The sequence below is a fragment of the Narcine bancroftii genome, chromosome 9 (assembly GCF_036971445.1).
Source record: "Narcine bancroftii isolate sNarBan1 chromosome 9, sNarBan1.hap1, whole genome shotgun sequence".
Taxonomy (NCBI): domain Eukaryota; kingdom Metazoa; phylum Chordata; class Chondrichthyes; order Torpediniformes; family Narcinidae; genus Narcine; species Narcine bancroftii.
In genome coordinates, this window is record NC_091477.1 from 12,548,314 (window position 1) to 12,573,576 (window position 25,263).

Genomic DNA, 25,263 nt, shown 5'->3' on the forward strand with positions numbered 1-25,263 from the left:
ATGACGTTAAAATTGCATGCACCATAGAAGTTAATGGGTTGAATGTAGTGGAAATGTTCTCAGGTGTATCTATTTCAATGCATGGAGTATTGTAGGAAAGGCAGACGAGCTTATAGTGTGGATTGGCATGTGGAATTATGACATTGTGGCCATCAGTGAAACTTGGTTGCAGGAGGGGCACAACTGGCAGCTCAATGTTGCTTTTTACGCAATAGAATGGGGGAGGGGGGAGGGAATGAAAGGGGAAGGAGTGGCATTGCTCAACAGGGAAAATATCACAGATGTGCTCAGGCAGGATAGACCAGAGGGTAGATCTACTGAGGCTATACAAGTGGAGCTGGGGAAAGGTATGTCAACACTCATGGGGTTGTATTATAGACCACCCAATAGTCAGTGCAAATTGGAAGAGCAAATTTGTAGGGAGATAGCAGACAGCTGCAGAAAACAAAGATGTGATAGTAGGTGATTTTAACTTTCCACATATTATCTGGGACTCCCATAAAAGGCTGGATGGCTTGGAGTTTGTCGAATGTGTTCAGGAAAGGTTAAACAGATTAGGACTTTATTCCCTGGAGCATAGAAGAATGAGAGGTGATTTGATAGAGATTTTTAAAATTATGAGGGGAATAGACAGAGTAAATGTAGATAGGCTTTTTCCATTGAGGCTGGGTAAGATTCAAATAGGAGGATATGGGTTAAGGGTGAAAGGGGAAAGTTTAGGGGGGACGTCTTCACTTAGAGAGTGGTGGAACTGTGGAACGAGCTTCCAGCTGAAGTGGTAGATGTGGGTTTGATTTTAACATTTAAGGGAAATTTGGACAGGTATATGATGGAAGAGGTATGGAGGGCTATGGATTGAATGCGAGTCAGTGGGACTAGACAAGAAAAAAATGGTTTGGCCAAAATGGCCTATTTCTGTACTGTAATTGTTCTTATGGTTCTGAACAGAATCACAGAGATAATTATGTCAAATGCTGCAAATAAAAGAAAATACCTGTCTGTTTTGAACTAAAAGCATAATGAATAGAATGGCCTCTTATTTATGATTAACTTGATGACCTCATTTGCCTAACTACTTAATAGAAATGTAAAATTAATGCATTGTTTGGAAGCAAAATAATTTCTTTGAAATTACGACTCAAGGACAGCTAAGGAGAGGACACAAGTGGGTTATAAGAAGCAGTAAATTTAGTGTCTCGATAAATTAATATTTTCCAAATATCCCAACAGTAAACCACATACAATATGAACACTTCATGACGCATCAATGGACTTCAGTTATTTGCAAGTTTATCCAAAGGGATATAGTGGGGTAAAATAAAGTAAGTTAAAAATATATATTTACCATTGGTCACACAAAGCTACAACACACTCATCAGCAGATCTTGATATAATTTGTTTCTCAGGTTCCATGTAGATCATAGCTTCTCCCTAGGAGAGTTATGAATAAATAGTCTTCAGTTGAGATGACAAATAGAGTTCTTTGGATCTCTGTATTGATAACTTAGCCGTTGCAGAGGAATACAGCACAGAAAGTCTAGTTTGCTCCACCTTACTGATGACATAAAGCTGGATAAGAATAAAGTTGAGGCTACCAAAGAATTATATGGAATATCATCTACAGCAAGAATATGAAAGATTAAATGCAATATGGCAAAGTAAAATTATATACAGTACAACTTTGATTATCCAAAATGGTCGGGACTGGGCTTATGTTGGATAACTTAAAAAATCCCAGTAGCAGCAGCAAATTACTTGTAACAGTGTTTAAACAACAACAACAAAGGAAGGCTTTTTAAGCATTAAAAAATGTTTAATTCTTAACAAAAATAATGCTGGCCGCCGTCAATCACGGAGACCTCCCAACCGCAGCTGATCCCCAACATGTACACAGTGCTAGGGAGGCTTGCAGGCTGGTGAAACACTCACTGGTGAGTCAGCGGGCTCCTGTCTCCCCAGTTATCAGAGCTCCTGATCCCGAAGCCCAAGTCCCGACTCCTCCACTGCTAGACCTCCCACACAAGCACGCCAGGCAGTCGGGTGTGCGTGCAGGGTTGTAGGCCAAAGGGAGGGAATCGGCATTGAGGAGCTCCGTTGTGCCGAGGAAGGAGGGAGGGGAGGGAACACCACTGAGTCAGAGGTCCCACTCCTGCCCAGGAGCCCGACGTCGCCGTTCCTGCCCAGGAGTTTGCTCTCCTAGATGGTGCCAGGACAAGGGATTCTTCCAAAATGCTTGTGGCTGGGAGTCAGTGGCACACAGTTTGAGAGAGAGAGTTGGAGAGAAAAGTCAATCGGGTAGGTAAAGAAGAAATGAAAAGAGAGGGGAGGGAGTTACCTGAAACAAGGAAAATCATAGTTCTAACTTCATGTCGGTTGAAGTTTTTTTTCAAGTTGTGAGTTCAGTTCAGCTCAAAAAAATTTTTGGATCAATGAGGATTTCTGATTTGTTTCACATATCCTCACTTACCCAAACTTTTAAAAAAATGTTGGGAGGATTTCGGAGAATCGGATTTCAGATAAATCAGAGTTGTTCTGTACTTCCTTAATAAAAGTAGAAAAGCTGACTTTGTATTAAATTCAAGATTTTGGGAAATTTGATTATTCAAAGGGCCTCGATTAAAGATGACAAAAGGCTAATGCTCACATATGACATCTTATTCGGAGAGAAAATGATGCAGTTGTCTTCACTACAGAGGACATTGCAGTTTTAAATGGAATATTATTATATCTAGACAGAGCATTAGTGAGGCTAAAACTGAGGTGCTTTGTATAATTTATTTGTACAAGAAAAATACATTTCCTTCAAGGGAGCCCAGTGAAAATTAAGTTTTTTTTTTCCCCAATAAAAGGAAACATAAGTGCAAGAGAGACCACCTTCCCTAAAAGATTAGAAAAATGAGAACTGATCTGATTGAAACAAATTTCTGAAAGGGCTTGCCAGTGAGGAGGTCCCATCTGGCTGGAGAACTGAGGTATAACAGATTCATTTTAAGGATCAATATATAGGATGGCAATGGGAAAAATATCTCCATTTAAAGGTTTGTGAATATGTAGAATATTCTCCATCCCACAGTAGTTAGTCATCCAATATATTTAAAATAGGAGTAGATGGACTTGTAGAAATAAGGATCAAGAGATCAGGGTCCGTATGAAGAGCTGGAGGGAAAAGATCAGCCAAGAACTAATGGTACAGTCTGAAAGGCAAGAACACCCATTGACTTAAACACACCACTTTTTTTATTATTACATTTTTGTGCATTAAGGACTCTTGTAATGTGAGTCCAATTCCCTTTCATCTCTCGTCTTCCACCAAAATTTACTATTCAGACAGTAAGTAGGGTCTACAAACTTTGCTTTCCAATCAAAGAGAAATGTTAACTATGCAGGAAGCAGTTAAAAGCAGACATCAAGACAGGTGGTACAGTTATTCAATCTAACATGCTAGCGACATAGCAAACACAATATTTCTAACTTGTGCAGCTGTGTTAAGCTGTAGCTGAATAAATGAACAGCAAAACTTACATTTTCTATCATTTTCTGTTGAATGAGCTTCTTGACTTCATGCACCTTCTGTCCTTTGAACCCATCCACTAGCATTATCTATATCAGAAAAAGGTTTGTGAATACTTAACCAGTTGCGAGCTTGGCTAATTGGTAAAAGGATTTCTTTTAAGTCAAGATGATCGAGAGTTTTACAAGCGCGTGATCTCAAAATAGTTATCATCTTGCAGAACAATTTCACAGATAGTTTCTATTGGTTACAGATATAGAAATAATGATACACAAGCATGCTCTACCTTAAAACCTACTTCATAAATAATTCAAACCCTGATGGCAGGTGTCACAGCTGCTGCCTCGCAGCTCCAAAGATCTCAGATGCTGTCATTGTGGAGTCTGACCTTTTCCCGTAGGTGTTTCTTTTAGGTATTCTTGTTTTCACCCACATCCTTAAAGATGCCAGGTTTGGAGATTAATTGGGCTTATAAATTACTCTTGGTGTGAAGGTGAGTGGAAAGTGTGCTGACCGGTTGTCTCACTGGTCTGGTGTGGGGACACCAACCCTGAGCGGAAAGCCCTGCAAAAGATAGTGGAGACAGCCCAGGACATCACATCATTGAGGACATCTACAGGGAACGCTGGCCATTGTGAGTGGTAGCAATCGACAAGGATCCACATCACCCAGCACACGCTCTGTTCTCACTCCTACAATCAGGAATGCGCTATAGATGCCACAGACATACACCAACATGTTCGGGAAACAGCATCAGACTCCTCAACAACAAACTTGATCAGGGGCTCATTTAAGAACTTTCTTTTGTACTTTATTGATTTTTTTTCCTCTGTGTTCACAGTTTATTTACATTTCTTTATTTGTTTACATGTATAAGTATTGTCTTGAGTACAGTTTATTGCACTACCAATAAGTGGTAATTCTGTCTCATCTGCAGGAAAAGGAATCTCAGGTTTGTATGTGATGCCTTGTAGATACTCTGACAATAAATCTGAACTTTTGATAATCAGAGTGTGGGTGGGTGGGGTGGGGAGGGGAGGTGTTGACTGTTCAATGATCATTTGTTACAGGGGCCTGTTTCTGTGCTGACTACTACCTGTGGGATGGCAAGGACCATTCCTGTGAAATCTACTGGTACATAAATTTGAAGCTCCAAACGTCATTCAGCCCATCATAGCTATGTCAAAAATAGTAACTATTTTTGATTTTTACAATTTTAAAAAATGCTTAAATATGTTACTCACCCCTTCATAAAAACCTTTCAGGTAAATCCTCTCTTTGGCCTGTGCAAGCTTTTCCCTGTCATTCTGACTTTGAATCTTCAATTCATCACATACTGCTTGTGCAGAGAGATTTCCATAGCCCGGGATTTCAATAATAGGAATCTATCAAAACATATAGCACAGAAAATAGGATATTATTAAACAGCTCTGGAACTTAAATTCACTGAGGTTGCTGATCCTTGCAATCATGGCGGGCAGCCCAAAGACATGTTAGTTCAAAGCTCATGAGGACCCTCTAGTGACAGATTTGGTTACTTCAACACTGGTGAAACCTTGTTTAGCATCCAATAAACTGTTTGCAATTGATCTTCTGAGCACATTTGACAGTTGTTGGCTTATTTAATTATTTTGTTTTATTCGACTCAGAAGGGTTACACATGAACTTTTCAAATTGATCATATTTTAAAATAAAATATATGGTTTACATCTGCATAAACCAGCATATCGACAATGCCATCAAAGTAGACATACTAAATCACATACAGGACTAAGGAAGGTCATTTGAAGATATTCTCTCCAAACTAGTAAATTTAATGCTTGGTATTTTGAAAAAAATTAACCACAATTAAGGCAGATTTGATTTGTATCATAAAAGATATAAATGCAAATAAGGATTTGATCGTTTTAACATTCATGTCTGTTTAAGTACACTCACAGGCTCAAAGGGTAGGACCTTTTCATCAGAAATTCCATACTTTTCCCTCAGTGCCTGAAGAAACAAAAAAAGTGCTTTATCATTTTCCAAAGTTCAGTTTAGAATGATGTCAATATTTTAGATGCAATCAATCTGACAACATAGTTATTGTTTAATGAAGCTGCCTCCTTATCACCTATTCAATCATACATACACAGTTACTTATAAAGGACTGCAAAATTTACTTTTGCCACTTATGTGCTTGACCTGTGTTGTGCTTTTTTTTTAAAAAAAAATGGCACCTTATCCCCAGCTTATATGGCTCCTCTGTGTTCTTCTACAGTAAACCAAAGTTGATCCTCTGGCCTAATGGTAATGGTCAAAAAAAATGGATGTGTTGATAAAGAAACCGTTTGAGAAGGACAGTTGCATCTACAGCATGGGATCAGCTTCTGTGCTGTTGTCTCCACAACATAATGCTCACCTGCAATCCTCAACCACATGAAGCCGCTTGATGTTGTGACCAAGTCTAGAACTGGACAAAAAGTCTGAAGGCATAGGTTCTCCTTTTCAGTGCAATTTTGAGACTCACATCAAACAGAAGTAAAATCTAACACAAGTTGTAGCTAGACCAACCACAGGCATTTCTGTAATAATAATATAGAAGAGCTCTTCAATTAACCGCACCAAATCTCAGCATCTAAAAATTGGGAGCAAAAGAACTCTACAAAATATTAATTTGAAATACTCTGCAATCAAATGTTAGCTATTAACTTAAGTAGCATACGTAATGCATTCCCATGGAACAGCGATCAACCGGGACAGGACCACGGTTCAAGTCCCAAGCTGTCTCTAAGGAGTTTGCACGTTCTCTCGGAGTCAGCGTGGGTTTTATCTAGGAATCCGGTTTCCTCCCACTGTTCAAAACATACCGGGGGTGTAGGCTAATGGGGTGTAAAATGGATGGCATTGACTCGTGGGCTGAAATGGCCGAATATTGTGCTGTATGTCTAAGTGAAATTAAAAAGCAAGGGCGATATCTTCACCACTGGAGGATGGATAATCAATTAAAAAAAGGTAAAAGAACAACAATATACCTTCTTATTCTTGAGGTCTCGGAGAGCTGCGATGTCATCTGGAGCATCGGATGGAACACTAGTGACTATGCCAGAGCCTGTGGAGTAAACCAAAATATTTCACTTGCAAATACAAAATATTTAAATGAAGTTGTTGTTTAAATTTATATTTTTCCAAAAATTACAAATCTGAACCAATGCTAACGACAGGTATTAAAAACATGGAATACCTTTATCATCTCTGATAGTGAGCATAGGGAGAGCATAGATAACATTGTAGGCTGTCAAAGGAGCACTCAGTGACGCACCAAGGATATCCTGGAGAGAAATTTAAAAATGATTTAACAATTTAAACAATTAGAAGAAATAAACAAAACTCAGTGTTTTCTTCCAAGATGGTATGATATTCAAGATTTAATATCCCAAAGCATCCAGAAAACTATGTTTGATTCAAGTATCTATGTAATCATGAATGTCCAGGAAGCATTTACCTCTCCAATAAGTTCCATCACCAAGGGCACTTTTCCATTCTCTTTGGTAAACCCTTGGAAGGACATATTCCTCGCTGCCCGCTGAGTACTGATAAATATGTCTCCATTCATTATTTCAAAGGCAATATACTTTATATCTGGATGAACCCAACAATTAGTCTGTCCAAACATGGTCTCTGGCCTCAATGTAGCAGCCACCAGAAATACACTTTGATGTTTAAGACCACTGCAAAATAGAAAACAACACTGATCATAATTGGATCACATTTAAAATTACATCCTCTCCCACCACATAAAGCTGAATTATTTTTCTATTCTTCTATCCACAGCTGCAGATTTTCAATGACAAAAATATTTCCCTTCCAAATGCAAAATAACATTTACAGCAATTCAATATTCACTGAAACATCCAAATAGATTTTCGTGGGATATATAAATTACTCAATACAGTATTTGAAATATGATTTAACAATGACATGCCCATGAAGAAGTCAGTTCAATAAAGAAACATTTCAGAAAGGACACAATTTTTTAAATGATGGTCATAACATGTAAATGGAGAGACCTACAATCTACTGAAAGGGTTTAATGGCAGGGCCCATTAAAATTTTACTGGAAACTTCAGAGAAATGCACACCTGCATAAAAGACAATAATGAGTTTGTGTTCCCTTCTACAAAGATACTAAAAAAATGTTAGCCTCATCAACATTTCACAATTTCTTGCTTTTGGGAAAAATATTTAATTTGTTACAAAATCTGCATGCAAGCTTTTAATCATGAATAGTGAGAGATGTCTTCGAAGCTTATCAACTGAGCTCTCTCTCAGTGTGACTTCCATCAGCTTTGATGGAAAGGAAAGTTAATTGGAATCCAAAATTCCTTCAGTCTCATCGCCACTCCATAGCTGTCTAATGGTTTCTCAGGTTATTCATCTGATTTTCTTCCTCTTGAGCTTGCTTCATCAATTTTTTTTTATATACATTCCATGTAAAGCTATGTTATTGCCATAAAAAAAAAATTCCAGTTGATTTCTGAGACAAGAGGATTGAATTCATTAGTGAAGAGTGTACCTTAATTTTGCTGGATAAGGCTCCAGAACCTTCATTTTGATTAAAGTATATTCCTGAGGTACCACACCCTGCAACAAAACCATAAAACAAATGAGACAGCAATAAAGCTTGCTGAAGCTTGGAGGCAGCACCACTGGCATAGCGGTTAGCGCAATGCCTTTACACTGCCAGTGATCAGGACTGAAATACAATTCCTGCGCTGTCTGTTAAGGAGTTTGTTATGTTCTCCCCACGCCTGAGTGGGTTTTCCCCGGGGGTTCCAGTTTCCTCCCACCATTCGAAACATATGAAAGTGTAGGTTAATTGGGTGTAAATTGAGCTGAGATGACCTGTTACCGTGCTGTATGTCTAAATTAAGAAATGCCCTATTCATTGGTTTACTAATCATCTGGCTGCAATAATACACTTAGGGAGAATTCAAAGCCAGTAAACATTTCAAGCAGATTGTAGAAGGTTCATGATTGATGATGAAATACTTGAAGCAGTTGCTTTAGTCAAGGATAGAGAGTTTCAGCCACCTATGTAATAATTGGTCAATATTTTTTAATGACTGGTTACAGATTCAATCATAATTTATATCTAGCTGCAAAGAATACACAATGAGGATTTTATCACGCAAAAGGTAACTTTCAAAGAAACCATCTTTATGAAGAATTTCCTTGCCTTGTATTTGTTTCGAAGATAGAAGAGCATTGATGTGTTTTTGATTTGTACTGTCATAGCACACAAATGTGCACAAAATTAGCATTTTAAAATTGAGGGTGAGGTGAGAGAAATATTGTTCAAGGACAACTTTGTGACCCTGCCCAGCTCCAGTGTCATTCCAAACCCATCAGACAGATTCACAGGCAGAAATTCTAAAGAAGCAGCAGATAATTCTCACTTGAAATACCTCCTTTCAAGGTTTAAATTTATGTTTGTCATTAGTGCCAGAGATCTTGATTTTCTGGGCTCCTAAATTGTGAAGTACATAATTAGTGTAAATAGGTTAATTTGCTGTTTAACAAATAAACATGTTACAATTCAATAAATTCTCAGTAAATTATAGTGGATGGCTTGAAGGCATGTAATCTTGCCTCTTTCAAAGCTGAGGAAAATATGGAAGGCACATGAAATACTTAGTAAACGAAACGGGACAAGTACATACACTGCCAATAATATGGAATATAGAACAGAAACAAAAACGTCAATGCTATGATGTCTGCGCCAAACATAATGCCCAAATTAAATGAAAACTCTGCTGCTTGTACGTGATACATATCCGTCTACTTCCATATCTGTGTGTTTATCTGGAAGCTTCTTGAAGGCTACTATAGTATCTGCTTCCACCACTTTAAATGCATGCCTTCTAAGTGATATTTTCACACTGAGGAAAAAAGTTTCTGCTCTTCTACCCTATCGTAACAATTCCATAAATTTCTAGGAGCTCTCCTTTCAGCCTCTGATGCACCAGAGAAAACAACCCAGGTTGATCCTACCTCTTCCGACAGCTCATACTCTCTAATCCAGGCAGCATCCTCGTAAATCTATTCTCTCCCCTTTCCAAAGCCCCCACATTCCTTTATTGAGACAATCAGAAATACACACAATTCTCCAAGTGCCCTCTTACCAGTTTTACAAAACCCGCAACATATTCTCTATTTAATTACAAAGCTAAGTTTGCAGTGATATGGAAAGATTTGAAATGATAACTGGTTTTCATTCTACGGATACTGACGAGCTTGCTGAGTATTTCCAGAATTTTGTGCCCTTTACTGAATTGAACAAATACCAGAGGAACTTAGTTTTCAGCTATCTTTTCCAACATGAAATTGCTATTCCCGGCAATGGGAAAGCAACATTTCTCACAATATTCTTCCCCTTCTTGACTGAACCTAATTGTAACACAAAAAACTTGAGTTTGTCTACAAAACACAGGAGGCATTTTCTAAATGATGAGATTGATTGACCTTAATCACATTTCCTTTAAACATGAATGATACGTGAAAGCTATAAAATAGAAAATGTCAAAAAATCCATTTATGCAAATAATTTTAATTTAATTCAGCAACACATGATAAATGACCACACTAGGTATAAATTAGTCTCACTGAGGTGCCCTACCAAAAGCAAAGACGCAAGTACCAGATAATTCAAAGTCCAATTAACAAGGACTCGTTTTGATTTCCTTGCAACTTTCAAGTGTGTTCTTTACATATTTCTTAACAAAAAGGTTGCGATCAAAGATAAATATATTTAATCTGCTTTCATTTAAAGGTATTCCGCACAGGACAATATGGAATTTAAGAGAGATTTGGATACATCTAAAATTAAAAAAAATGGTGGTAAATTGTAATTTGTTTCAGCTTTAAAACAAAAATAAATTTATGGTGATCTTTTTTTATTGGATAGTTGCTGTTTCTACTCTTACCTCTCCTGTCTGCCGATCATGATCCATGCAGGGTTGTCCATCCTTTGAAGAATAAATAGTGTATCTGTAAAATATGATTTTGTAGCAATTTTACATTTACATCATCACAAGCTGAAGGGAAGAATTTTACAGGTATCTTCTCCAGCATGTTTCAAAATCACAACACAAAAAGAAAGAAAAATAGAACTGTTGCGCATGTGAAATTTTCAATATTTGATATTGTATGACAATGTTCATGAATGTACATCTTCTGCGAGATACTCATAGATGAAGCAGTTATACTCAATAAGCAGAGTTGCTGGAGTTTAATACAAAAATGTTGGAGAAATTCAGCTGGTCCCACAGCATCCATCAGGAAAGATATACATGTAACCAAAGTTATGAGCAGACACCAGAATAAAAAGGTAGGTGGAGAGGGGAAGTGGGAGGAACAAAGGTCAACAGACAGAGGAGGATATGGAGGGGGAGAGCAGAAGAGAAAAAAAGCTGAGAGGTGATAGGGAGAGGAGTAGGTCTCTGAAAGAAGGAGGAAGAGGTAGGGAGCTAATGAAAAGGAGATAGATAGGGAAAGAGAGACAGACACAGGCAGGGGAGGGTACTAATGGAAACTAGAGAAGTGGATGTTAATGCCATCTGGTTGGAAGGTGCCCAGACAGAATCTTAAATGTTGTTCCTCCAATTTACAGGAGGCCTCAGTTTGCTAGTGCATGAAGCCATGTACAGACATGGTAGCATGGGAATGGGATGTGGAATTGAAATGGTTGGGCACTGGGAGGTTCCCGCTATTGCAAAGGTGCTCAACAAAGCAATCTCCCAGTATGCATTCAGTCTCTTTGATGTAGAGGAGGTCTCAATGGGAGCACCGGATTCAGTCGTTGACTCCTACAGATTCACAATTGAAGTGATGCTTCACTTGGAAGGACACTTTTGGACCCCTAATAGCAGTAAGGGCAGAGATGTGTGGTGCAAGAGTAGCATTTTTTTGGTCACAAGAGTAGGTACCAAGGAGATGATTGGTGGGAAAGGAAAAGTGGACAAGGGAGTCTCAGAGGGAGAGGAAGGCAGAAAGGCGAGGAGAGAGGCAGATGTCTGGTAGGTTGAGGATGATATATTGGATGCGGAGGCTGTTGGAAGTTGTAGGTGAGGACAAGCAGAATCCTTGTGCATGGGGAAGGAAGGGGCCAAGGCAGAGATGTGTGGCTAATGGAGGGTATGCAGGTGAGCGTCAAGTTGACAGAAGTAGAGGGGAAGAGAACATCTCAAATGGTCTTGCATGGAAGACGTCAACCTGTGGGCAGATGTGAAGAATAAGAAGATGTGTTACTGTGGCCCAATACAACCTCAAAGTGTTGCACCACTATAGAACAAAGCATAAATGGCAAATATTGAAGCAGTAAGGAGGAAACTGCAATTAATCATTGGTGATTTAACCTGTTTATTGATTGGATCATTCAAACTGGTGCCACATAGAAAGAGAATTTTTGGAATCCACAAAGGAGCAAAATTTTTACAAAGGTCTAGACATTTGGGCTTAACAGTTGGCGTAGAGGTTAGAACAGCGCCTTTACAGTGTCAGGGATCGGGGTTCAAATCCCACACTATTGTTCGTTCTCTCTGTGCCTGCGTGGGTTGTCCCCCGGGGGCTCTGGTTTCTTTCCACCATTTAAAACGTACCGGGGTGCAAGTTAATTAGGTCTGAATTGTGCAGCATGGACTTGTGGGCTGAAATGGCCTGTAACCATGTTATCTGTGTAAATTTAAATTTAAAAAAAATTGAATTTAAATATGTGTAATCAGATATAATTAGTGGTGGGTCTTGTCGTTAAAAATGTAATAATTATTTATGTTAACTAGGTTGATTTAGAAGCTGGGGTGGAGTGGGGGGGTGTGAGAGTGAGAGCTCCTGGGAACCATGGTGGGAGGGGGGCAGCCTGAAAAAGTTTGGTAACCACCGATTCAAAGCAATACTATTACATCAGTCTTCATGGTGTAGGATGCTGCAAATATCCCAGAGATAATAGACGGGTTAGTTTGTAACAGGAGGGAAGAAATTATAGCAGCATCTCAAATGAGGGTCAGATGAACAGACAAACCATTAGGACTAAAGTCAATTAGCCCGAATCCAATGGACTATTTATATATGTCGAGGATTCGAAGGAAATAGCTTGAAAGAGAGAGCAGGGATATTGCCTGAACTTTTTCAAAACACAGTGCTCCAGTGTACTAGAAAATGCAAATATGAAAGTCTTGGTTATAAATTATTAAAAAAATGATATTCCTTTCTGATTAGCACCAACTGAGAAAACAGTACCTCTTTCCAAACTTCACTTTCTTCTTTTCTTTTAAAATCATAAATTGCCATTTCACAAATGAATCATAAAAAGGGTTCACATCTGTGGTGATGAAGGAGCGCCGCCAATCCACCTATAATATAAAATTATATTTTATAATGCAGAATTGGTGACCTGAGGTCAAAGGACTCACACCAGGCTGCTGGAGACTGGCTCATTATTGGAATCCAGGTATTGGAACTGGGATTCAAGAGGATGCCGAGGGCAAGGAGGGGTTTCAAAGGGCCCTGGGTGCCGAAGGATTCCTCATTGCGGAGGTGGTTTGAATCTGGGCTCGGGTTGCTGATGCTTTGAACTGCACAGGAGTCTGTGTGGCTACAAAGGCTGCAGCCGTGCCGGAGGTGAATCCATGGACTATCGGTGACTCTGGAGGGACTCTTGTGTTTTCTTTCTCTGACTGTAAGGGGTGCTGGGCAATGTTAATATTAACAGTGAATCTTTGTCTGCCTAATGGCAGACACAAGGCAATTTCATGTAATATTGCATTCTGCTTTATTACATAGCAATAAATAGTATCTGATTTTGTCAAATTCCCAGACAACCCAAGTGCTCAGAATTGAGGATGAATGTCAATTTAACGTTGAATTATTGGCATTTTATTTGGCATAAAAAGACTTGAGATTGACCTTTAATCCCATTCTCTTCAGATCCCGGATAGCCAAAACTGGAAAGTAATGAAGCCAGTGTTCAGCTTCCGCAAACTTCACAACTTCTTCATTAGACAGGCCCATGGATTTCATGATATTCCACTGGAACTTGGCTTGACCAGTTTTAGCAGCAGACTTACTCTGGAGAGAGGCAACAGGAAGAAAAAAGTGATCAGTGACATCATCCAATAGAAAAGCAAATCTGAAGATATAACACATTAAGTATTGAATCCCTCAAAGCATTTCTTATCGAAGCTGCTAATGTTGTGTATATGCTAAATTCAATAGAGGGGGTTGTGTAATGGTCAACCTGTTACTCTTGGTCCTTTTAAAGAACAGAGGTGAAATTAATTTTGGAAGTTGCACAAGACAATTAGTGACAAACTGGATCTTATACCTCATGTTTTCATTATAAATTGTGAACCACCCACTGACAGCTGCTTGACATCTACAAAATATTTCACCTTCAGTATTATAAGAGCTTGCTTTTAAACTGCTCCCTCCAGGAATCTCTCCTCTTCCAGCACCCTGAATATGCTGCTAATACCTCAATCTGCCCAACAATTGACTATCTGACTTCTCTAATTAGATTCCACCCCTAACAGCCCCATCAGAAATTATATTGACGTCTCATGTGACGGCATTGGTTGCTTTTCGTTCTTTGACTTGCTTGCAAAATCTGACATGCGGCAATCACACTTTTCACCTCCACCAGCTTCCAATTTTAGGCTGAGAAAGTCTTCATCACTGCATTAGCACGTCTCATTTTTCATCTACATTTTGCCTTTTAACACAACCTGAAAATGGAGCACCACATTTCACATATGTTGGCTCTAACTCATCACTGTCTCTTGAGGTTATTGCTCATCTTGTCAGAATAAATGTCTGACATCAAAATGTGATGAATGAAATTTCTATCAATTAAACTGTGAGAACGTTTTCAGCTCCCATCACAAGTGGTTCCTTCGACTCTCATTCCATCTTTCATATTTCAAAATGTGCACATGTATGTAAAAACTTGAGCAAATTCCATATATGGGCCCAAGACAACTGAAGCCATGAATATTATTGTTTTAGTTTGAAGAGGTCAAAGGGACTCAAGAGCTCTTGAGTTTGTAGAGATACAAGAGTTTACAAGGGAATTAAGAGACCATGGGGAGTTTTAATCTTGAAAAGATTAATTAAAATAAGAACTTCAGTATTGTTGAGAACTTTTTTGTCCAGTGTTATCGGCTTCCAATAAGCCTGTCTCAAATCCAAACTTCAGAATAATCTTTGCTTTTGAGATGCAGTTCTGCCCTGACCAAGAATTCAACATACCAGCTACTTATTAAAAAGATTTACATCAAAATAGATTGTAGATTCTGTGTTCGGTACAGACACAAGATTAAACATGTGTCAGCCATGATCGTATTGAATGGCGGAGAAGGGTCGATGGGCCATTTTTGGCCTACTCCTGTTCCTACTTCCTATGTTCCTAGTGAAAAATTAATGTACAACATTGCCTACCTTCTTTCCCTTTGCCTTGTCTATAATAGTTCCTTCTTGAATTTTTGAAGGTTTTTCTTCCTCCTCCTCTTCTTCTTCTGGGAATTGAGGTGGGTAACCATACAACTCCAGCTCTCGCTTCAGTTTGTCAGCACAAGCCTAGATAGTAATTTTTAAAGGCAGAGAAATTAAATGAATTGGCTATATATACAATTCTTGAATTTTGTCAGTTGAGAGAGAAAGAGTTGGAAATTCACATCTAAATCAGACTTTGATTAAAGTTTTCAAATGTAATACAGTACCTCTCACATTACACTGGAATACGAAGATTTCACTTTCTGTACACTTTAGGTGTATTTTATCAAATTTTATCAAAAACGTTCCTAACACAAACTGTTTTTGTTTTAAAGAGATAACCTATTTTGTGATCTCCTGTCATATTTAAACCTAATTGAAACCGACTTGTATATTGTCCACAAATCAAACTGTTTTGGTCAGTCCAAGCATGCACTCAGTTCAGGTGCTATGCAAATGTTGTCTTAGGCCTGGGCGTACTTGGGATAGAAATAAACAGGCTATAAAAGCAGCTCACATATACAGGTACTGTGCATAATATGCGCATGTTCTTCAGGGAATAGCATAGTGAGTGTACTTAACTAGCATTTATTGTCTTCAGGAAGATTCAATACAGCAGAAATGTCTCGTTAAAGATGCAACAGCTGCAATATATTCTGTAACATTTGTGGTGAGAATACGCTTAATGGTAAATTCAATAAAATTAATTTAAAATTCATTAAAATTAACTTAATGTTTCTCCAACTTCCTACGTGATGTAGAAAATTTTGTGCTCAGCTTGAACTTGTCTATCGTAATCCCCATTTTCTTTTAATTAAGGAAGCAAACCTTTTGGGGAAAAAAAATGTCCAGTCTCATTTTTGCTTTCACCTGCTAAATCCAATTGAAAGCTGCAATATTTGCAAAGTGACAGATACCTCTGAAAATAAAAAAAAGATGGTAGAAATCCTGATCAAAAATAGGAAATGCATAAAATATTAAGCAGGGATCAGGGCACATCAGTGCAAGAGAAACAGAGTCTCCAACCTCAAACATTGACTGTTCCTCATTCCACAAGTAAGGTCTGACCTGCTGAATATTGGCAACATCTTTTGGTTTTGTAACACACTAGCATCTGTCTCAGTGGTCCAAAAAAAACACGTATAGGCTATTAAACCACCATAGGGTATGGATTTGAATGCAATTCCTACATCAACTCTGATGTTCCTCAGCCTTCGAATCCCTCATTGGTCTGCTGCAGTGGTCACCGCCCTGTGGGTTGTCTCCTCTGCTTCTCCTTCTCAAACAGGGTGGTGGTCTCCCCATTTTCTGGTGCCCTGCACCAGTCCTCTGCTTCCCCAGAGTTTATAATTCCTCATGGCTGCTGCCAATCATAGTGGGCGCAGACACTGCAGTCACAGAATTTTAAAATAAAACCACCATCGGCTCCATTTACGTTTGCAACATTATTGTAAGGTTCCTCATAGATGCTGATATGATTTTGCTCACTCTTTCCTGTACTTCCTTGTTTACTCCACTATTTGTGATTCATTTCATTCCATTCCATGATTGAAATTCAGGAATAGGCATGCAGAAATCTCTTCCAATAAAATATTAAAACTGAACCCGTTATCCTCAAGAACACAAAAAAAATGGTCATCTGGCCCTTTGTGCCTTCTCTGCCATTCAGTAAGATCATGGCTGATCTTGTTATGGATCCAGCTCCACTTACCCAATTCCCCTATTACTCAAAATCAATCAGTCTTAAAAATATTTTGTGAGCATTTTGTGCTTCATTGGGCAGAGAATTCCACAGATTCAGTACCCTATGAGAGAAGCAGTAAGGAGAAGCAGAGAAGACAACCCACAGGATGGTGACCATGGCAGAGGACTCGTGAGGGGTTTCTGCAGCAGGAGGATCCACACAGGAGGCAGGCTGTTGGTGACTCGAGGCAAGGAATCCATGCAGGCTGTGGGCTGCTGGAGATTGTGGTCAAGGAATTCACACTAGGCTGCAGATTGCTGGCGACTGGCTCAAAACTGGCTGAAGTGATATCAGGTGTCAGAGCTGGGATGTGAGAGTGTGCTGAAGAGTTCCTAATTGTATCAGGGGTTTGGACCTGAAGCTCAGGTTGCAATAGCTTGGAGTAGACTGTGTGGCTGCAGAGGCTATGGGAGAGCTGGAGGTGAACCATGGACATTCAGTGATTCTGGGAGGAATTCTCTTTTGCTTCTCTTTCTCTGACTGTAAGAGGTACTTCAGGCAATTTTTGCTGATGGCAAATTTACCTGCCTTACAGCAGACAAAAGGCATTTTGTGAAACATGACTATTTTTATTACATGACAATAAATTGAATCTTGAATCTTTTTTTCAAGCAAGGAAACCTGAATTGCAGTGTAGTCTGAGTGCAGCTTCACCAGTACCCTGGACAGTTACAGCAGAACCTCCCTGCTCTTATATTAATTAATTCCAACAATGAAGGCTCACATCCCATTTGCCTTCTTGGTTCCTTGTTGCACGTGCAAGCTAACTCTTTGTGATTCATGTACAGGCACTCGCAGATCTCTGCACAACAACATGCTGCAATTTTTCATGATTTAAATAATAGTTTGATTTTCTATTTTTGCTTTCAAAAAGGATGACCCTAAGGTCATCCTTATCACCACAAAATTAATTCCATGACCACAGTTTCCAACTCTCTCTATCTTAGTCTCCCTAGAGCCTCGTCCTTCTCTTTTCTGATAGCTGAGACCAAATATCTGTGTGCCTATAATTCTAAAATCACCTATATATCTCCCTTGCCCTAAAAATCTCAACATTCTTCTTCCTATTTTTCTTATCCTTCAAGCAGTTTCGTAAAACCTTACCCCCTCATCAACCTGTGGCACCTTCTATTTAACATGCTTTGAGAGTTAAGTGTTACATAAATTACACCTTTGTATTTATAATGTAGCATACGAAAAACAGGAAGTAGGTAATAAACAATTTCCCAGTCCTCAATAACCACAAACAAAAATTAACTGACAAAAATTAATGGGTAAAACTTAAAAATATACTGGTACTAACCTTAATGGGTAAAACTTAAAAATATACTGGTACTAACCTTAATGGGCAAAACTTAAAAATATACTGGTACTAACCTTAATGGGTAAAACTTAAAAATATACTGGTACTAACCTTAATGGGTAAAACTTAAAAATATACTGGTACTAACCTTAATGGGCATCCCAGTACAATGCAGTCCAAAAGGAAACAAACATCTTTTCCCCTTTAAACGCTGAAATCCTACAGAAAACTAGAAACAGACATTGGGGGTGGAGAGAAAAAACAAATCTTATCAATATATATTTTCAATAGATTTGAGTTTATTTAACATAAACTGGTAATTAGTATTATTCTAAAGCCTGTGACATCACCGGAAAATATTACATGAACTTTCCCTTATTTTACATAGACTGGTTATCAACGAACACCAGAATCCCTCATAATAAATATTACAAACTGAAAAATCCTATTTCTTCCTTGGACAGACGTTGCCTGCCTGCTGTGCATCTCCAATGCTTTATACTTTATTCTAGATCAATGTTTCACTGTCGCTCATCAGCCTATTTCACAAGAATATCACCCAAACTGCTTTACATTCCGTTCATTAAAAAATCTAGCAAAAGTTGAACATTCTCAGTCAAATTCACCTCAAAAATGCTATGAACTAATTACAGGACGATTTAGAGCATTAGAAAGATTTACCACTAACACTAATAGGAAGGATAAACTGTATTAAAATGAACATTTTTCCAAGGATATTATACCTATTTCAGGCATTGCCAATACAACTGACAGAGAAATTCTTCAAGGAGTTAAAGAAAATAATAAGGAAATTTTTATGGAAAGGGGGGAAACCAAGGATAGCACTAGATAAATTAACAGAATGGTATAAACAAGGAGGCTTACAACTGCCAAACTTTAAAAATTATTATAGAGCCGCACAATTAAGATACCTATCAGATTTTTATCAAACAAGGGAAAAGCCAGATTGGACCAGATTAGAATTAGATAAAATAGGGGAAAAGATACCTGAACACATATTATATAAATGGGATGAAAAATTGGTACAACATAGAAGTTCTCCAGTATTACATCATCTACTCAATATTTGGAAGAAGATTCATGTAGAAAGAAATAAAACAAATTATCAATTACCAAAACTAATATTGATGCAAAACAAGTTACTCCCTTTTACAATAGATAACCTTTCCTTTAGAGAATGGGAGAAAAAAGGGATTAAAAGAATAGAAAATTGTTTTTCAGGAAATAGATTATTATCCTTTGAACAAATGAAAGATAAATACAATATAACTCAAGATACAGCGCTGGCATATTACCAATTGAGATCCTACTTGAAGGATAAATTAGGAAGCAGTTTGAGTTTGCCAGAGGGAAGTAACTTTGAATATGTGATTACAGATACAATGATAATCAAAAGATTTATAACAAATATGTATATTAAACTGCAAGAAAAGGAGAATGAGGAAACAAATGGTAAAACTAAACAAAAATGGGAACAAGATTTAAATATAAAGATAAAAAAGGAAACATGGGAGAAGTTATGCTCTGGAACGATGAGAAATACAATAAATACGAGGTTACGTATGATACAATATAACTGGATACACAGGCTATACATTATACCTCAAAAGTTAAATAAATGGGACCCAACAGTATCTGATAGATATTTTCGATGTAAAAAAGAAATGGGAACAAAAATGCTATGAACTTGAAATATTTCTGGCAATAAACCTACTTTAAAATTTTCATTGCACAAATTTGTAAGTGATTTTTTTTTTCTGCAACTGTATTGTTTTAACGATGAAGCAGCATGTTCTCAGTGGTACATTATCCCAAACAGAAAACCCTGATATATTTTTAGAGTCCACCTCCTGGAACTACCAAATTATTAACTGAGCATCAGAAGCAGCAAAAGAGAACACAATGAATTCCCAACATAGCAATTTGAAACCGAGAAGTTAATTTTGACCATGTCGATCTTTATGAATTATTTTTAAAAGTTAATATGGTATTTTAAATGATCCCATCTCAGATTAAATTACACCTTAATGTGTAAATGTAAAAGTCACTACTTCACTTTTGAAGGAACTCAACTGCTGCAGGCAAAAAAATGCACCCCCAAAATTACAGGACAAGCTTTTGATTCTTGTCCAAACCTGTGTGCTATCAACCAACATCAACCCTGTCATTGTGACAGGCAATTTGAAGTCTTACTTCTGTGTGAAAGTAATTATTTTCTTTTTATCAACAATTTAATACTCCCATTCCCCTGGAAAAAAAAGAAATTTAATAGAAAGGCATTCCTTCTGATTGTTTAATTGCACTTGTGTATACTGTACTGTCACTTCAACAGTCACCTTGCAACACTTGGATTGCTCTTGGCATCACCCAGAACAACTGTCTACAACAGATAGACCAAAAATTCCAATTTCATGCAAACATGGAACCATTCAAAGCAAAAGCTCCTAGATTTTTCCTTACTGGGTCCTTCCACTGAATTTGCCAGCTACCAAGACAATGCATATTTTAATATTTTAAATGCCAATTATCATCTGCCCATCTTCTGTTCACAATACCAGAACAAATCCAATTAAGCTATTTCTCATCCATTCAATCTGCTCTCAATCAAAATGATGCACACTGTTGTTAAACATCTCCTACTCCCCAGTAACCTATACTTGAATGCCTAGTTTGGATTTTGCCAGGGCCAAATGGCTTCAGATCTCAATCTGGCCTTGGTCCAAACATGAACCAAAGAAGTGAATTCCAGAGGTGAGATCAGTGCCTTTATATCAGTAAGGCACTCAACTGGGTGAGCCATCGGTCCCATGATTGAAATCAAACCACATACAACAATGACTCCAATTGTTGGTAATGAATCATCTCGGCCCTTGGACATTGTCCATATTTCCTCAGGACAGCATCCTTAGCCCAGCCATCTTCAGCTGTTTCATCAATGATCTACCACAAGGTCATTGATGATTGCACAATGTTCAATTTTATTTCCCACACCTCAGCAAATCATATTTATATGCAGCAAGACAGACTACATTCAAGCATGCATTAATAGGCGGCAAGTAACAACTGTATCACAAAAGTGCCAGACATTGACCATTTCCAACTACAGTAATTCAAACCACCCACCCTTGCACATTTTACCATTGTAGAGTCCCCTGCCTTTAATATCCTAGGGATCACCATTGATCAGAAATTCAACTTGACTAGTCACAAAATATGTCATGGCAACAAGTACAGGTCAACGGCTGCATATCCTGTATTGAAAGACTTGCGTCCCGACACTCCACAAAACATTTTACAATTTGCAAGCTATATCAGAAAAGTTGCATAAAACTCCCACTTCCCTGGATCAATAGTTTCACCAACTTGAAAAATTCAGCAACGAGTCAGACCTAAATAGCCAGCTTGCCTGACAATTAATCACGCTACAGACATACCTCCACCAACAACATGGAGAGGGTGCAATGTGCATCATCTACAAATTACACTGCAGTTTGCCCTGGCTGGTGCGACATCACTTCCCGCACCCTCTCTCACCAAGAGAAGGGCAGCATGGAAACATGACCCCTTTCATGTTTCTTTCTAAGTCCCACATCCATCCGATTCAGAAATATTTTGATGGTCCTTCACCATCAATGGATCTATGGAAACCTTTGGCAACACCTGTGAGAGAATATAATCAGCAGAATAGCTGCAATTCAGAGGTGATTTAGCATCCACCTTCTCAAGGGCAATTAGGGAAGATCAATAAACATTAGCCTTGTTGATGCTTGTCAAATCCCAAAAAAAAGGATTTAAAAATAGATTTTGAATTTTAAGCATATCACAGCAAATGGAGTTAATAGAGGAAGGTGGTGCCATGCATTAAAAATAATCTGTAATCTTACTTAAATCTTAATGAAATGGAAGCATACAGGGCCAAATGACTATGGTGGCCTCTCTTTCCTATATTATTAAATGTTTTCATTTACTGTATTTTGTACACCTTTACTTCCTTGGAGGGCAAAGTTATCCATCATTTCACAAGTGACATGGTGATGTAATCTCAAATAATTTGCACCATTACACCACAGGAAACAAAAAAATATTTCAGAACACATATCGTGTATAGTCAGAAACAAAATTAAAACAGTCGAATCCAAATGCAATTTTTCAACAGAGAGCATTATAAATCATACCTCACATTTAGATAAAGAAAAACTATGCCCAAGATGAAGACATCCATTCATGTATGGATAGGGAAAGGTGACAAAGTACTTTGGCTTGCTACAATAATTAAAAAGAACACAGAATTAGAATACTTAATTATCAACATTCTACAATATCAAGAGCATGATGGGCAGCGTACGGTGCAATCTCTGGAAAAGCAAGTGCCTCAAATTTTAAATACATCAACTTCTTGAATCAAAGACATTTGAAGAGGAAAAAAATAGATAAGATTGGCTTAGATAATATTGACAAAATACGGGCAAATGTGATGAACCCAGAATGATAACTTGGTTAGCGTGGATGAGTTGGGCCGAAAGGCTTGTTCCGTACTGTAAGAAACTGTAACTCTAATGGAATTTACAATTCTCACAGGCAAGAGTAAAACCGAATGAGGCCAACTGAAACACCTATTGTTAAATTGAGTGGAAAATAATGGTCTGGTGTTGAACTAAACATCAGTCTTTTTTGAACATGCATACCAGTACTTGTTTTTAAAGTGCTTTTTGATAGGAAAGCCATGCCCTGTAACTTTACAAGTTTGAAATTTGAACACAAACTTTACTGTACATAAAATATATATTTAAGAGCTGGCAATACTATCTAAGCCAGTCAAACTCAATCAGTTTTATCTTACCTACTCTCTGGACTTCCAGGCTCCACAGCATCAATCTCAAACAATTTGCTTTCATCCCATTTTTTCTGAATGTCCTTTTCAATTCTCTTCAGATAATCAACTTTAGCCGTTCCCTTGCGTTCCTAAGGACATAAAAAAATAAAAGTGGTAAATGTCATTCACTTCTAATCTAGAATAATACAATTGGCCTACCACATACTCATCAATCACGATGCCAATCTCAACAGCCTTCACATGGTTCATGCCCCTCTTTTCCCTGCCTGTTCATGTGTCTACTAACATCTCCCTGCCAGAACTTCCCAGGCATTGACCCAATGGATAAAGAAAAACTTGCCTTGCACATTTTTAAACCTGGTCCGTTTCACCTTGAACGTATGTCCTCTGGTATTTGAAGGAGGGACACAGCACACATAGATTAAACCTCCAATCAGATTCAGATAATCCACATCCAAATTTTCCCGCTGCCTTTTTGAAGACGTACTTTTACACGAGTTAAGCAATTTTAATGTATCAATAGTAATTAGACCACCTGCTATTCAGGTTGTTTAAGTCCTTCTGCCAGTTGACCCATCGATGAAGTAAGATATTACTGCATTGTTAAAAGACTCCACTTCCATATGCACTTAAAACAAAGGTTTCACCTTCCATGTCAGGCATCTAAAAGATCCCAGTTTATTTTGTAGAGGGACAAGGAAGCTTTGTTTAAAAATCTCGTCACTTACGCCATATGATTATTTGATAGTTTATCACATTTTAAGCTTTGTTCGCATGATCAGTGTCTCGGACACGATCAGGCAAACAAGTGCGCTGTTCAATGCTTCAAACATTCATGCTGAGTGCTTTCAGCTGTGTACATTCATTTTATTTTTCAGTGGGGAATAAAGGTATTCAAAATTTAATTCTAAAAAATGGTAGGTGTGGCATTTTTTTTCCCGACTTACGGTGGGCAAGTTGAGCGCCTGCATAAAGAGGACCTATACACTTTGAATTGCAATATGGACCTTACAATTTATAGTTCTTTCTTTTAAGGATAATGCAAAGGATTTTTTGAATGTGCACACATCAAGGAGGTTACAATTGTTGCAGACTAGAAAAACACTGTAACCAGTGGGAGATAATAAAGTCCAAAAAGCAACAGCAAGCCAAACTACACAATGAATCTGCAAGGACTGTTTTGGGGCCCCAGTGGTAAGAGAGGAGGTGCATGTGCTTGGATAGGTAAGAAGGGATGAATAGGCAAGGGAGCTATCCTTACGGAAGGTAGAGATGCAAGGGAAGGGGAAGATGTTTCTGGTGGCAGGATCCTGTTATAGGTGGTGGAAATTGCAGAGAATAATATTTGGGATGTGGAGGTTGGTTGAGTGGGAGCTGAGGGGGGGGGGGGGGGGGGGTAGACGGGCCAAGCAGATGTGTGGGGAAAGAGGAGATGCAGGTGAGGGTTCAGTTTATTGCAGTAGAGAAGCCACAATTTCTGAAGGAGGGAGACATTCTATAAGGTGGGAAGCGGTGTAGTCAAAGCAACTGGGAATTGATGGGTTGGATAAGGGGACAGTCATTAATTAACCTGAACTCAGTATGTCGCTTTATCACTTTAAGGGATGATGAGAAGTTCAATCGTATCACTGTAATTCAATGGATCTTTCAATCCAGTAGTTTCATTGTCACCCTTATCGATACTTCATATTTCTAGTTTTACTTTTATTCCAACTAATTTGCAATGTTGCGATCAAACCTTTTCTATTCAACCATATAGTTTATCTTCTACAAGGAGAAAACTAGCGACAAAATATATTCTTCACCCATGTGTGAAGTTTAGCATGCATGCTGACATTAATATGACTGATTACTCAAAAACTATTAACTAAAAAAATATATATAGGCAAATCTCAAATAAACAAGAACAACAGGAATAGCATCTTTCTCTCCTTTCTCAATTCTTCTCCATCCCAGGAGACAAACTGTCTACTGAGATCTTCTTCCAACCCATCAATTCCCAGTTACTTTGACTACACCGCTTCCCACCTTATAGAATTTCCCCCTCCTTCAGAAAATGTGGCTTCTCTACTGCGATAAACTGAACCCACACCTGCATCTCCTCTTTCCCCACACATCTGCTTGGCCCATCCACCCCCCCCCCCAGGTATAACAAAGACAGGGTCCCCTCGTCCTCAGCTACCACTCAACCAGCCTCCACATCCCAAATATTATTCTCTGCAATTTCCACCACCAGAAACATCTTCCCCTTCCCTTGCATCTCTACCTTCCTTAAGGATAGCTCCCTTGCCTATTCATCCCTCTCTTACCACTGGGGCCCCAAA

At 38.3% G+C, this 25,263-nt stretch overlaps 1 protein-coding gene across 1 annotated transcript in view; it reads right to left on the reverse strand.

Annotated features, from left to right (window-relative positions):
• Window positions 1–25,263, reverse strand: part of lars1b (leucyl-tRNA synthetase 1b) — a 43,070-nt gene that overhangs the window by 16,494 nt on the left and 1,313 nt on the right. The window contains exons 2-16 of the mRNA XM_069898166.1: window positions 22,946–23,067; window positions 22,281–22,368; window positions 18,233–18,313; window positions 14,984–15,121; window positions 13,454–13,615; window positions 12,788–12,900; window positions 10,477–10,540; window positions 8,067–8,134; window positions 6,996–7,221; window positions 6,735–6,822; window positions 6,526–6,602; window positions 5,450–5,503; window positions 4,756–4,896; window positions 3,523–3,600; window positions 1,346–1,431 (exon numbers count right to left, since the gene is read on the reverse strand). Coding sequence (XP_069754267.1) covers window positions 1,346–1,431; window positions 3,523–3,600; window positions 4,756–4,896; window positions 5,450–5,503; window positions 6,526–6,602; window positions 6,735–6,822; window positions 6,996–7,221; window positions 8,067–8,134; window positions 10,477–10,540; window positions 12,788–12,900; window positions 13,454–13,615; window positions 14,984–15,121; window positions 18,233–18,313; window positions 22,281–22,368; window positions 22,946–23,067 — 1,586 coding nt within the window. The remainder of the gene's footprint in view (window positions 1–1,345; window positions 1,432–3,522; window positions 3,601–4,755; window positions 4,897–5,449; window positions 5,504–6,525; window positions 6,603–6,734; window positions 6,823–6,995; window positions 7,222–8,066; window positions 8,135–10,476; window positions 10,541–12,787; window positions 12,901–13,453; window positions 13,616–14,983; window positions 15,122–18,232; window positions 18,314–22,280; window positions 22,369–22,945; window positions 23,068–25,263) is intronic.